Source organism: Neovison vison, chromosome 14 (genome assembly GCF_020171115.1).
Source record: "Neovison vison isolate M4711 chromosome 14, ASM_NN_V1, whole genome shotgun sequence".
NCBI classification, from domain to species: Eukaryota; Metazoa; Chordata; class Mammalia; order Carnivora; family Mustelidae; genus Neogale; species Neogale vison.
The window spans coordinates 8,602,243-8,614,910 of NC_058104.1; the positions used below are offsets into that span (position 1 = coordinate 8,602,243).

At 46.3% G+C, this 12,668-nt stretch overlaps 1 protein-coding gene across 1 annotated transcript in view; it reads left to right on the forward strand.

Moving 5' to 3' along the window:
* The first annotated feature begins 274 nt into the window (after positions 1-274).
* Positions 275-12,668, forward strand: part of LOC122896050 (putative zinc finger protein 286B) — a 30,856-nt gene continuing 18,462 nt past the window's right edge. Inside the window, exons 1-4 of the mRNA XM_044233991.1 lie at positions 275-323; positions 7,436-7,475; positions 10,612-11,103; positions 11,740-11,929. Of these exons, the coding sequence (XP_044089926.1) occupies positions 10,714-11,103; positions 11,740-11,929 (580 nt within the window). The 5' untranslated portion in view covers positions 275-323; positions 7,436-7,475; positions 10,612-10,713. The remainder of the gene's footprint in view (positions 324-7,435; positions 7,476-10,611; positions 11,104-11,739; positions 11,930-12,668) is intronic.

Sequence of the window (12,668 nt, forward strand, 5' to 3'; positions counted from 1 at the left end):
ACTCTCCCTGGACGGGGACGTCAGGGATTGGGTGGGAGAACTGCCAAAGCCTTGACCTGGTTGGCATTTCCTTGGTTAAAAGGGGGTTGGTGGGTGGAACTAGGTCCTTGTTTCCGTAGTGGAGCGACTCCTCCCGTCCCTAAAGCGCCTCGACCCCCGACGAACCCGAGACACCGAGACGAAAAGAGGATCTTCCCCAGTTCCTAGAGGGACCGCTATGGCCCCGTTAGACTCCCGCGGGGGCGGGGCTCTGACGCACTTCCGGCTGCGCCGGCCGCGGGGTGCGTCGAGGTGTCCGAGCGCTTCGAGCGGTTTCAAATCCGGTGAGTCTGTCGGTTCCTGGTTCGCGTGGCGGGCGAGAGAGGGAGCCTTGGCCGAAAGGGTTCGGGGAGGGAGGAGTAGGTTGAGAAGTTGTGGCCTCTGGAGAACCCCCGCGGACCGGTCCCGGGAGGTCTTCAGGGAGGAGCCCCGTGCTCCTGCCCAGCCCCAGGTAGTGGAGGCGCCAGCTCCCGGGAAAGCCTTTTTCTCCCCGCCCCGGGGGTTTCACAAAGAAACTGCCTCATTCTCGTTCCAGAGCTGTTTTTCTGTGCTCTGCCTGAGCCGAACCGTCTGTCAGTCGGACCCGAGTTGCATTCTGTTTTTCCCTGGCTCTCAGTAGGAAATCCGAGCTCAGGGATAATCGATGAGAACACGCCTGAGGGGCTTGGGGACCTGCTGTGGGAAACCGAGCCTCATTAGAAGTCCCGGGTCGTGACTCATCCAAGAGGAGGAATAGTACCGTTGGGCTTTGTTCAGATTAGAAAGCACACACACAACAGGCATCTGCTCGATTTTGGAAATGCATTTTTACTTTACCGTTTATAAATAGTTGGGCGAGACCAAGGTGATCTGGTGGGTGAGGTTCTTGGAAACCTATGTTATGTAAGGAACAGTTGAAAGAACTGTGAAGAAGGGAGTTGAGAGCCAAAAAGCAGTTATTTTCAGGGGTTGGAAGGCTGCTGTCAAGAAAGTAGGTGCTGCACAGTAGAATTCTGTGCCTCAGTTACCAAATGTGCCTGCCTACGGGTTTTCAGGTACACAAGGTATGTGTTAAAGGCATTCTAGAATTAGTTGGTAAGTACCACTCAGTTGTTAGAATCTGTGATAATTTGTTTTATTTATGCCTCATCTTGTTTCATAATGGATTTGGGACACTTTTATTAGAGTATACATTTTGGGAAATTGTCATAAACCGAGGGGAAGAAAACCACAAGACCATGGAAACCCAAACGATTCTCTTATGGTAGACTGTGAACTTAAGAGTTTCTTGTGCTAAACATTCTCGGTATCCTAAAGAAAGTAGTTCACTGTGGGACACCTGGTTAAGCATCTGCCTTCGGCTTGGGTCATGATCCTGGGGTCTTGGGATCCAGCCCCACATTGGACTCCCTGCTCACTGGGAGCCTGCTTCTCCCTCTCCTACCCACTTGGGCTCTCTCACAATTTCTATCACTCTCCATCTCTCTCTCTCTCTCAAATAAATGAATGAAATCTTAAAAAAAAAATAGTTCACTGTGGTTGAAGACAGTGTGATTTAGTAATGAAGCTTTTTTTTTTTTTAAAGATTTTATTTATTTATTTGACAGAGAGAGAAAGATTACAAGTAGGCAGAGAGGCAGGCAGAGAGAGGGAGGGAAGCAGGCTCCCTGCTGAGCAGAGAGCCTGCTGCGGGGCTCGATCCCAGAACTCTGAGATCATGACCGGAGCCGAAGGCAGAGGCTTAACCCACTGAGCCACCCAGGCGCCCCAGTAATGAAGCTTCTTGTTTTCTATCCACATGCTTTTGATTTTATAAACACTTTGTTAAGAAGACTTCAGAAGCTTGGGAGCCTGACTGACTCTTGGTAGAACATGTGACTCTTGATCTCAAGGTCGTGAGTTCAAGCCCCACACTGGGCTTGGAGCTTACAGTCAATCAATCAATAAATGTCCAGAAAAAAAAAAAAAAGGAAAAATTCAGAAGCCAAGGCCTGGAGGGCATCCCTGAGTGAACCTTTAGGCACACTCAACATGACTGAATGTGAAATAACTGGCTTGCTGCGGGGCGGGGGGAGGGAATCAAGACTGAGCATTATTGCATTTTTTTTAAAAAATCATTGCCAGTCTGATAGATAGATGGAAGCATTTTGTTGAAGCTTTAATTTTCATGTCTTGTATTATAACTAAGGTTAAATATCTTTTTGTGTATTTATTATTAAGCTGAGATTTGAAAAACAAATAGAAATCTGCCCTGAAAAGTGAGCACTGATGAGACGGTGTGAGGAGGCAGAGGCCGGGCTGTGACTTTTGTGTGCCAAACAGAGAAATTAATAAAATGGTTGTAAACAGCTGACTGTTCTGTGCAGATTTGTATGCTAAACCTCTGCTGGTACTAGACTTAACAAAGTGTGAAACTTCGATTTTTCCGAGGAGGGAACTTAGTTGCTAAGGGCAGGCTGCTGCAAAATGGGGCACTTTAGCATGAATGGTATTTTGAGTTAAAAGCAGTTGAAACCCAGCAGATTCAGGAAAGGCTCTTCACCTTTCTCCTCAAGTGCCCGGCTATACCAGAAAGAGAGCTATTAAAAGAGATTGTTCTTTATATAAAAAACCTGTATGATAGGGCACCCTTGGTTTTCCAAACATCTCCTCTCACCTTCCTGCTGATGATTTTCCTCATCTTAGTATCCTCAGACCCCCTCCTTAGCTCAGGTTGTTATTTAAACCTCCGTGTTGCCTGACTGCCTTCAGAATTTCACGTCTATGTGGGTCCCTGTACATACAAAGCTGAATTTGATTTTCTCCTGTTGAATTTTTTTTTTTTTTTTTTTTAAGGTAAGCGCTATGCCGAATGAGGGGCTCAAACTCACAACCCCGAGATCAAAAGTCACGTGCTTTTCTGACTGAGCCAGCCAGGTGTCCCCACCTCCCCAATCTTTTTTCTTTCTTTCTTTCTTTTTAATAAAAAATAAATCCGTAAACCTCTGCTGGTAGCCTTTGAGCTTTGGAGTTGGGAGTTGCCAAACTGGAAAATGACTTGTGTGATTTCAGAGGAGGATAAGATTGTCATAACATTGTCAACTAGTTAAAAGTGTTTGATAAAAGTAAAAGTAAACATTGTGTAATGTTTACAATAGATCTGTTAGAAACTTTATTTTCAAGGGTGCCTGGGTGGCTCAGTGGGTTAAGCCTTTGTCTTCGGCTCAGGTTGTAATCTCAGGGTCCTCATCGGGCTCTCTGCTGGGTGGGGAGCCTGGTTCCCCCCTCTCTCTGCCTGCCTCTCTGCCTACTTGTGATCTCTCTGTCAAATAAATAAATAAAGGTTTAAAAAAATCACGAGTAGGCAGAGAGAGGGGGAAGCAGGCTCCCTTCTGAGCAGAGAGCCCAAGGTGGGGCTTGATCCCAGACCCTGAGATCATGACCTGAGCCGGAGGCAGAGGCTCAACCCACTGAGACACCCAGGCGCCCCAAGCAGGCACCTTTTAAAAAAAATAATTGTAAAAGAAAAACACTTCATAACTTTTTAAAAACTATCTCATGAACTCTAATAGTGGTCTGCTTCAACATTATAAGTATTGAAGTTAACAACTAACGTATTTTTCTTTACTGTCACTCCGTAATAGAATAGCATTTATGAAAGCTGCTTTACCCCCACTTCCCCATATTTTAAAAATTTAAATATTTTATTCTATTGTTTCTTAAGATTTTATTTTGTTTTTAAAGATGGATTTATTTATTTGAGAGAGGGAGCGCACGCACACACACAGGGAGAGAGGTGGAGTGAGAAGGAGAGATCTCAAGCAGACTCCCGGCTGAGTGCAGATCCTGAGGTGGGGCTCGATGACACAACCCTGAGATCATGACCTGAGCCAAGATCAAGAATTGGCCGCTTAACTGACTGAGTCACCCAGGTGCCCCCAAAGATTTTTTTTAAGTGATACCTATACCCAGTGTGGGGCTCAAACTCACAACCCTGAAATCAAGAGTCACATGCACTGCTGACTAAACCAGTCAGGCACCCTGTAAATGTTTTATTTTAGAATAGTTGATATTTCTAGAAAAGCTCATAGATAGTACAGAACTCCCATTCACCTCTTCTCCAGTTACTGTTAACTGCTTATGTTACTATCTACATTTGTCACAACCAAGGAACCAACACTGGTACATTACTATGAACTAAGCTGCACAATTTCTTGGAATTTCACTAGTTTTTCCCTAGTATCCTTTTTCCGTTCCAGGATCCCGTCTAGGGTACCACATTATATTTGTCTTCAAGTTCGCTTAGTGCCCCCTGATCAGTGACAGTTTCTCAGGCTTTCCTTGTTTTTGATGACCTTGATAGTTTGGAGACGTATAGGTCAGATATCCTATAGCATGGCCCTCAGGGTGGGTGTGGAGGAGGAAGGCCATAGAGGTAATGTGCCTTTGTCGCTGTTCTCATCAACATAGCCACCGGTGATGTTGACCTTGGTGAGCCGGTTCCCCTTCCATACTCTCCTTATGGAAGCAAGTTCCTAAGTGCAGTCCACCTTCTTGACAAAGGAGTATCTACGTAAATAAGTTCTGGTTGTGGTATTTGTCTCTTTTCCTCTGTTTTCATTCCCACCTTCCTCCCGCCCCCCCCCTTTACGTAGTGTGGACAGAAAATTATTTCCGCTTCCAGATTATAACCCAGTACTGTATTTTGTTGCTCAAATTGTTTCAGCTGGGATCATGGAACTTTTTGTCACCACAGGATGCTCCAGGCTCATTTTATATGCTCCCCAGCCTAGAATCAACCATTTCTCCATTTTCTAGTAGTTTTTATTGGAGAATGATACTTAGAAACCAAGACCTGGGCTCTGGGGGTGCTGATTGTGGGATGTCATTGCTTCTAAACCTTCATAGCAGACAGAGCTAGGAAGTAAATATCTGTATACTAACTCCTGTGCACACCCTTACCCAATCCTGTATCCACCTGTATCAGTAGTAAACTAAGCATGACTTTATGCTGCTTCTGTATTTTTTTAGCTTAAATTGTACTGAAAAAATTTTTTAAGATTTTATTATTTGAGAGAGAGGGAGCATGAGTTGGGGCAGGGGAGACTCCCCGCTGAGCAAGGAGCCTGATGTGGGGCTCAGTCCCAGGACCTGAAATCATGACCTGAGCTGAAGGCAGAGGCTTAACCAATTTAGCTGTCCAGGTGCACTGTCCTGATATTTTTTTAAAGCCCAGTTTTATAGTTTTTACCCCGTGAGTAGCCCCAGAGATCCATATATGACATTCATTCTTTCCACAGATAACTCAGTACCTGCAAATACTGGGCATATTGTAGGTATTTGGAAATAGCAGAAAAAGAAAAAAACAGTTGAAAGTCCCCGCCCTCCGGAGTTGATATTCAAGAAGGAAACGTGGTTTCTGTTTTTTGTTTTTGTTTTTTTAAAGGGTAGGAGCAGCAGTCTCGCTCAGTTGGAAGAGCACAGGACTCCCGATCTTGGGGTTATGGGTTTGAGCTCCGTGTTAGGTCTAGAGATAAGTGATATGGAGGGAAAGCGTCGATTAGGAGAATAAGGAGTTCTGGGGTGAGGGAGGGTTGTGTGTGTTTCAAAAGAGGGTGACCAGGGCTGGCTCAGCGAGAACATAGGAGTACAGACCAGCCATTTGTAATCTGGAGGAAGCGTTGGGCAGAGGAACAACGAATGCTTTGAGGTGCCTCACACGTGCGGGTAACAGTGTGGTTGGGGTGGAATGAACGAGGGAGAGGTAGATGAAATTAGAGACAACAGTGCTGAGACCTTCGAAGCCTTCTTGGCCTCTGTGATGACCTTGCCTTTTCCTCTTGAGATACCGCCTTGGAAGGCGTGAGCAGAGGAATGCTGTGATCTGACTTGAGTTTTAACAGGATCCCTCTGGCTGCCCGTTGGCAATACACTGAGGGCCGGGGAAGCGCTTCAGAGGCTCTTACAGGGCACGGGCCAACAGGTGATGGAATGGGATGGCAGTGTTGGAGGCAGTGAGAATTGGTTGAACCTTGGGGTCTTTTGGATGTAGAGCTCACAGGATTTGCTGACAAATTACATGTAGAATGTGAAGGAGGAGTCTGGGGGATTATCCAGGTTTTTTGGTCCAAGAAAACAGAATGGTAGAGTTGCCATTAACTGAGATGAACAGTTTTGGGGGCGATGATGGGGACTGCAGTTTTGGACATGTTAAACTTGAGGTACCATTGCACATGCTGGTGGCGACGGCAAGTAGTGGTTGGTCTTAACAGTCTCGAGTTCAAAGGAGAGGTCCAGGCTGGAAATGAACCGGCCGTGGGGATGGCAGTTTCTAGCCTTGCGACCGGATGAAATCTCCACAAGCAGGATGAGTGCCGCGAGGACCAAGGCACCTGGCCCTTCGCTCATTTGTGGTCTCGCAAAGACATGAATTTAAATTGTGCGCAGCATCTAAGGGAAACTTTCTCTTAAGATTTTTTTTTGTTTTCGAGTTATCTCTGTACCCAGTGTGGGGCTCAGACTTACAACTCCGAGATCAAGAGTCACACACTCGACGATCTGAGCTGGACACGCACCCCAACTTTTTCTTTATTTGTCTCCGTGTACATGTTTTTCAGAGGTCGTTATGTGATCTGTGGGTTTGGATATGCCCCTCTGGGAACAGATGCCCAGGAATGATAGGTCACTCCCTCTTTAATGCCACCTGTGTTCTGGAACTCCTCGTGTCTTGCGGAGTTTCCCAGGCGTGATCCCAGAAGCTGAGCAGCCCGAATGGATTCCAGGGTCTGTTGGAACAGCGTCCTGTTGTAGGTTTGCCCTGCTCTGGGTGGAGTGTGAAATTTTGTAACCGGTTACGAAAAAGCGTTTGAGCACTGGGGAGACGCGCTTCTGAGCATTTCAGATGAATGCTTCTGGCACTGCTGCCTCTGTTATTTTGAGGTTATTTTAGCCTTGAGTGCTAGTGCCTTCATCTTAGGAAGCGAGCTGGTGTGCTCCTGCCCGGCTGCTGTCAAGTTATCCTCAGCGTGGGCACCGCAGCAGTGTGTTGGGTGTGCGGGGCAGCAGGAGGGAGTGGGTGGTGCTGATTCTGGTTCACCCGATCAGGACCTCGGTTGACATATCATAGGATGCTTCAGAATGGGGTATGGTGGAGGGGAGTCCCAAGTACTGGCATCCCTAGAATTCTGAACTAATTATAATTAGCAGCCAAAAATTATTGCATTTCTCCTAAAAGGTTACATACTGAGGTTCTAGTGCTAGAATCCCATTTCTTTTTTAATTACCAGATTTGGCAGTTCGTATAAAATATATGTTTTTAATGTGTGTTTACTAAATGTTTGAAACTAAATAACTTAATACAAAACTCAATACAAAAGCTATAACGTACATTTGTGGTGGCAGTTTCTGTGTGGTGTGGCATTGCTTTTTTGTTTTCTAGGGGTCGTTTTATTTTTGGAGGGCATGAAGTTTGGGCATTGGTGAGAAAACCTGTTTTGTTTGTCTTTAATGATATTCTGATTTTCTGATAAAGAAGTAATAATACCTATTGTAGAAAATTTGGGAAATAAAAAAAGAATTTGAAAAACTGAGGTCAGGGACTCCTGGGTGCCTCAGTCGGTTCAGCATCTGCCATCGGCTCAGGTCATGATCCCAGGATTCGAGGGATCGAGCCCCACATCAGGCTCCTTGCTCAGTGGGGAGTCTGCTTCTTCCTCTCCTGCTCTCACCCCCTCCCTGCACATTCTCTCTCTGTGTGTCTCAAATACATAAAATCTTAAAAATAAATACATATAAAAAAATAAAACCTGAAGTCATCTATAACCCAGCAATATGACTATTCGCATGTTACCCTTTTTCCTTTGCTATGATGATGGGGCCTTATGTGAGACTTGATGTCCGGGTGATACAAGCCAGATCTGTGGAAAACGATGTGCATAGGAGCCGTGAGCATACTCACGTTTTTATTTGCATTTTTATTTTTTTTTTCATACTCCGTTCTTAAATGCTTTAGATTTAGGTTATCTGTGATTCCTGTTTCCTCCTCTTATTTCCTCATCTTCTGTGAGCCATTTGTGCCTCCTTGTTATTAGGGGCACTACCCTTGTTATCAACTTGGTTCGCGTAACAAAAACCCACATAGGTTTTTGTTTTTTTTTAAGATTTTGTTTATTTATTTGACAGAGATCACCAGTAGGCAGAGAGGCAGGCAGAGAGAGGGGGGAAGCAGGCTCCCCGCTGAGCAGAGAGCCCGATGCGGGACTCGATCCCAGGACCCTGAGATCATGACCTGAGCCGAAGGCAGAGGCTTAACCTACTGAGCCACCCAAACCCACATAGGTTTTTATCTGTTTGGTTCTTTGTTGAGACTTCCGCTGGAGTTTTCCTGCTGTCAGTTATCCATACCCAGAATGGGACATCTCTGTGACATGACGAGTGCTGCTTACGGGTTGGAAACATGCTCAGGAAAGCCAGTCACAGCATGGAGGGCTAATTTATGCACGTTTCTTTCAGAGTATGTTTAATGAGTGCTGATATTTATAGTCTGATTCTGATATCTCTTTACTCATGTATTTTCCATCTCCCGCCCAAACTTGCAAGCTCCGTGGGGGTGGGAGCGCGTCTAGTTTTCTCATCACCGCGCCCCCAGCACCAAGCCCACGGCAGGCCTTCGAGGGGATGTTGAATGAATGGACTTCACTTGTTTGTCAAATGAAGAAAATTGAAGTAATTGTATTTACTGCACATATTTTTGATGTTCTTTTTTTTTTTTAAAGATTTTATTTATTTATTTGACAGAGAGAGATCACAAGTAGGCAGAGAAGCAGGCAGAGAGAGAGGAAGGGAAGCAGGCTCCCCACTGAGCAGAGAGCCCAATGCAGGACTCAATCCCAGGACCCTGAGATCATGACCTGAGCCGAAGGCAGCGGCTTAACCCACTGAGCCGCCCAGGCGCCCTATTTTTGATGTTCTAATGTATCAACTGACTGACATATTTAAAATATTTAAAAAGTTTTTAAGATTATTTATTTACTGGGACGCCTGGGTGGCTCAGTTGGTTAAGCAGCTGCCTTCGGCTCAGGTCATGATCCCAGCGTCCTGGGATCGAGTCCCACATCGGGCTCCTTGCTCGGCAGGGAGCCTGCTTCTCCCTCTGCCTCTGCCTGCCTCTCTGTCTGCCTGTGCTCGCTCGCTCTCCCTCCCTCTCTGACAAATAAATAAAATCTTAAAAAAAAAAAAAGATTATTTATTTACTTATTTGACAGACAGAGATCACAAGTAGGCAGAGAGGCAGGCAGAGAGAGAGGGAAGCAGGCTCCCTGCCGAGCAGAGAGCCCGATGCGGGGCTCAATCCCAGGACCCTGAGATCATGACCTGAGCCGAAGGCAGCGGCTTAACCCACTGAGCCACTCAGGCGCCCCTAAAATATTTAATATTTAAAAGAAAAATACTTTTAAGCATGTTATATTTGTATAATTTACCGTGTTTAATTTTTTTTCCAGTTTCTTCTCAGCAATATATATGTCCTCAAAGTGAATACCTCTGTAAGAGTATAGGTTACTGTTAGTCTAATCTCTGTCATTCCAGTTGTCCTTCTGTGAAACCTAAAGGTAAAGGACATTTAAAAACTTGCATGTGCCCTACTTAAAAGTGGGTCAAGTGAGGCTCAAAATTACATCATTGGGGCACCTTACATCAAGTGAGGCTCAAAATTACATCATTGGGGCTCAGTCAGTCACTTAAGCACTGGACTCTTGGTTTTGGCTCAATTTATGATCTCAGGGTCATGGGGTCAGCCTTTGTAGGGCTCCAAGCTCAGTGCAGAGTCTGCTTGTCTCCCCCTGCCTCCTACATGCTCACAGTCTCTCTCTCAAATAAATAAATGGGATCTTTGAAACAAACAGATTTTTTTAAATTACATCATTAACTAATGACTCAGTTATTATTTTTTTAAAGGTTTTATTTATTTATTTGACAGAGATCACAGGTAGGCAGAGAGAGAGGAAGGGAGGCAGGCTCTCTGTTCAGCAGAGAGCCCGATGTGGGGCTCGATCCCAGGACCCTGGGATCATGACCTGAGCCGAAGGCAGAGGCCTTAACCCACTGAGTCACCCAAGCGCCCCGGAGTTATAAGATTCTGAAACAGTTTTTGGAGCAAAGTTAGTTTAAAATAATTTTAAAATTATAACATTGTACACTTTTTATTAGAGTAGAGACAAAGTAAGATTAAGTAGGATATCCCAAGCTGACTCCCAAATGAGTTTGAACTGTAATTTTTTTTTTTTTAAGATTTCATTTATTTATTTGACATAGAGAGACACAGAGGGGGAACACAAGCAGGGGGAGTGGGAGAGGGAGAAGCAGGCTTCCCACTGAGCAGGGAGCCTGATGCAGGGCTCGATTCCAGGGTCCCGGAATCATGACCCGAGCTGAAGGCATCTTAAGCTGAAGGCTTAAGAGCTGAGCAACCCGGACGCCCCGAACCATAATTTTTGTGATAGTTTTATAGTGGCCATAATTTCCACAATTTTGTCTGCTAAAGGTGTGGCTGTCAAGACCTAAAAAGCATCTTTTTTTTTTCTTTTTTTCTGTAATTTATGGTAAATATTTTCTCAGGTTTAACGTGTAGCCCTGAAGAACCAGAAACTCAAAGGAACCGATACTCCGGCTCCACAGAGTCCCACCACCTGTAGTGAGGCTCTTTCTGGAATCGGTGCGATGACCAAGGTTTTGGGCATGGCTGCAGTTCGGGGCCCTCGGCCTCCACGGGAGAGGGGGCCTCTGGTGGTTAAAGATGAGGACGAAGAGGAAAGGCAGAGCCTTCCCAGCCTGGAGGTGTTCCGCCAGCGCTTCCGGCAGTTTGGCTACCATGACACACCTGGGCCCCGGGAGGCCCTGAGCCAGCTCCGGGTGCTGTGCTGCGAGTGGCTGAGGCCCGAGATCCACACCAAGGAGCAGATCCTGGAGCTGCTGGTGCTGGAGCAGTTCCTGACCATCCTGCCCCAGGAGCTCCAGGCCTGGGTGCAGGAGCACTGCCCGCAGAGCGCCGAAGAGGCCGTCACTCTCCTCGAGGATCTGGAGCAGGAACTGGACGAGCCAGCACAGCAGGTAGACTGGGGACACCTCACATGCTGTGAGGCTGGGAATGGAGCGCTCTGGGCAGGACTGGGTTTATCTGTCCAGTGGGAGGAGCTGAGTAGAAGTTTCTGCTGACTTAGCTCACGTTTCCTCCTGTTTCCCTTCTCCTGTCCAGGATTGATCTTTAGCTGTGGACGTGTTTGCTTTCTTTTTCCAAGCGGTTGTGCTTTAGCCCTCCTGGGGCTCGCTTTCATTCTGCAGTGGACCCTTGAACAACACAGGGGTTAGGGTTGTTAACCTCGCCCCACCTTCCAGCACACGTTCATTTGAAAATCCCGCTTTAACTTTTTTGATTCCCCCAAAGCTTAACTTCTAAATGGCCTCCTGTTGACTGGAAGCTTTACCGACAACATACATAGCCAGTTAACACTTATTTTGTATGTTATGTGTGTTATATGCCATGTTCTTACAATAAAGTAAGCTAGAGAAAGGGAAACATTAAGAAAACCGTAAGAAGAGTAAGTACATTTACTGTACTGTGTATATCCAAAAAAAAAAAAAAATACAGGTGTAAGTGGGCCTGTGTAGTTCAGACTCGTGTTTTGGGATCACCTGTAGTTCTGAGATGAGCTGTGTACAAACCCCACCGTTCCTGGTTGTCTGTAGGTCTCACCTCCTCCAAAGGAACAGCAACAGGTGTGGGAGAAGAGGTCCTGCTCGGGAACAGCAGCGTTTCCAAGCAGCGCACAGCCCCAGTCTGCGGAGACCAGTCACAAAAGCGAGGGTTGGGAGCCCTTGTACATCCAGGAGACTGGGGAAGAGGAGGATCTCACTCCAGAGCTGAGAAAGAGTCAAGGTAGGGACTGTCTGTCATGCTGTGTGCTTGGTGCCCCCACGCCTTTGTGGTGGAAGAAACAGAATAATTCTAATTACTGATTGTGAGGCACTGCCCCTAGACTGACTTGCCTGGTCTGGGTGCCTAGGCAGGACGAGTGCCTCCCCTTCCTCCCAAGTGCGTCTCACGCAGAGAGTCAGCGTAGGGACAGGACGTACTCTTAAAAGGGTTGGTCAGAGTGAGTTTAAAAGCAGGACTGTTTGGGGCACCTGGATGGCTCAGTCAGTTTAAGCGTCTGCCTTCCGATCGGGTCATGATCCCAGGGTCCTGGGATCAGGTCCCACATCAGGCTCCTTGCTCCGTGGGGAGACTGCTTCTCCCTCTGTCTGCCGCTCCCCTTGCTTGTGCTCTCTCTGTCTGTATCAAAGAAAAGCTGTAAAAAAAAGTTGGGGGGCACTGTTCACAGAGGTGTACCAGGTTGAAGAAACAGTGATAAGTGATGCTTGTTCAATGACTGAACGAAGGAGCTGTTAAAATCAGCATGGGATTGTGCAGAAATGGTCCCAGGTAAATTCTTTTCAGCTTCTGCCTCATAAGGTTATTTAAAATATTTTGCTTATTTATTGAGCTACTTATTTCCCACACGTAGTACACGGCAGCTTGAAGGAAAGTCTGTACATGTAGCCGGGCGACTGCTCATCACCCAGAGTGAAAGGGACACGTATCTGTCGCTGCCCGTGGCCAGGACAAAGAGATGGTA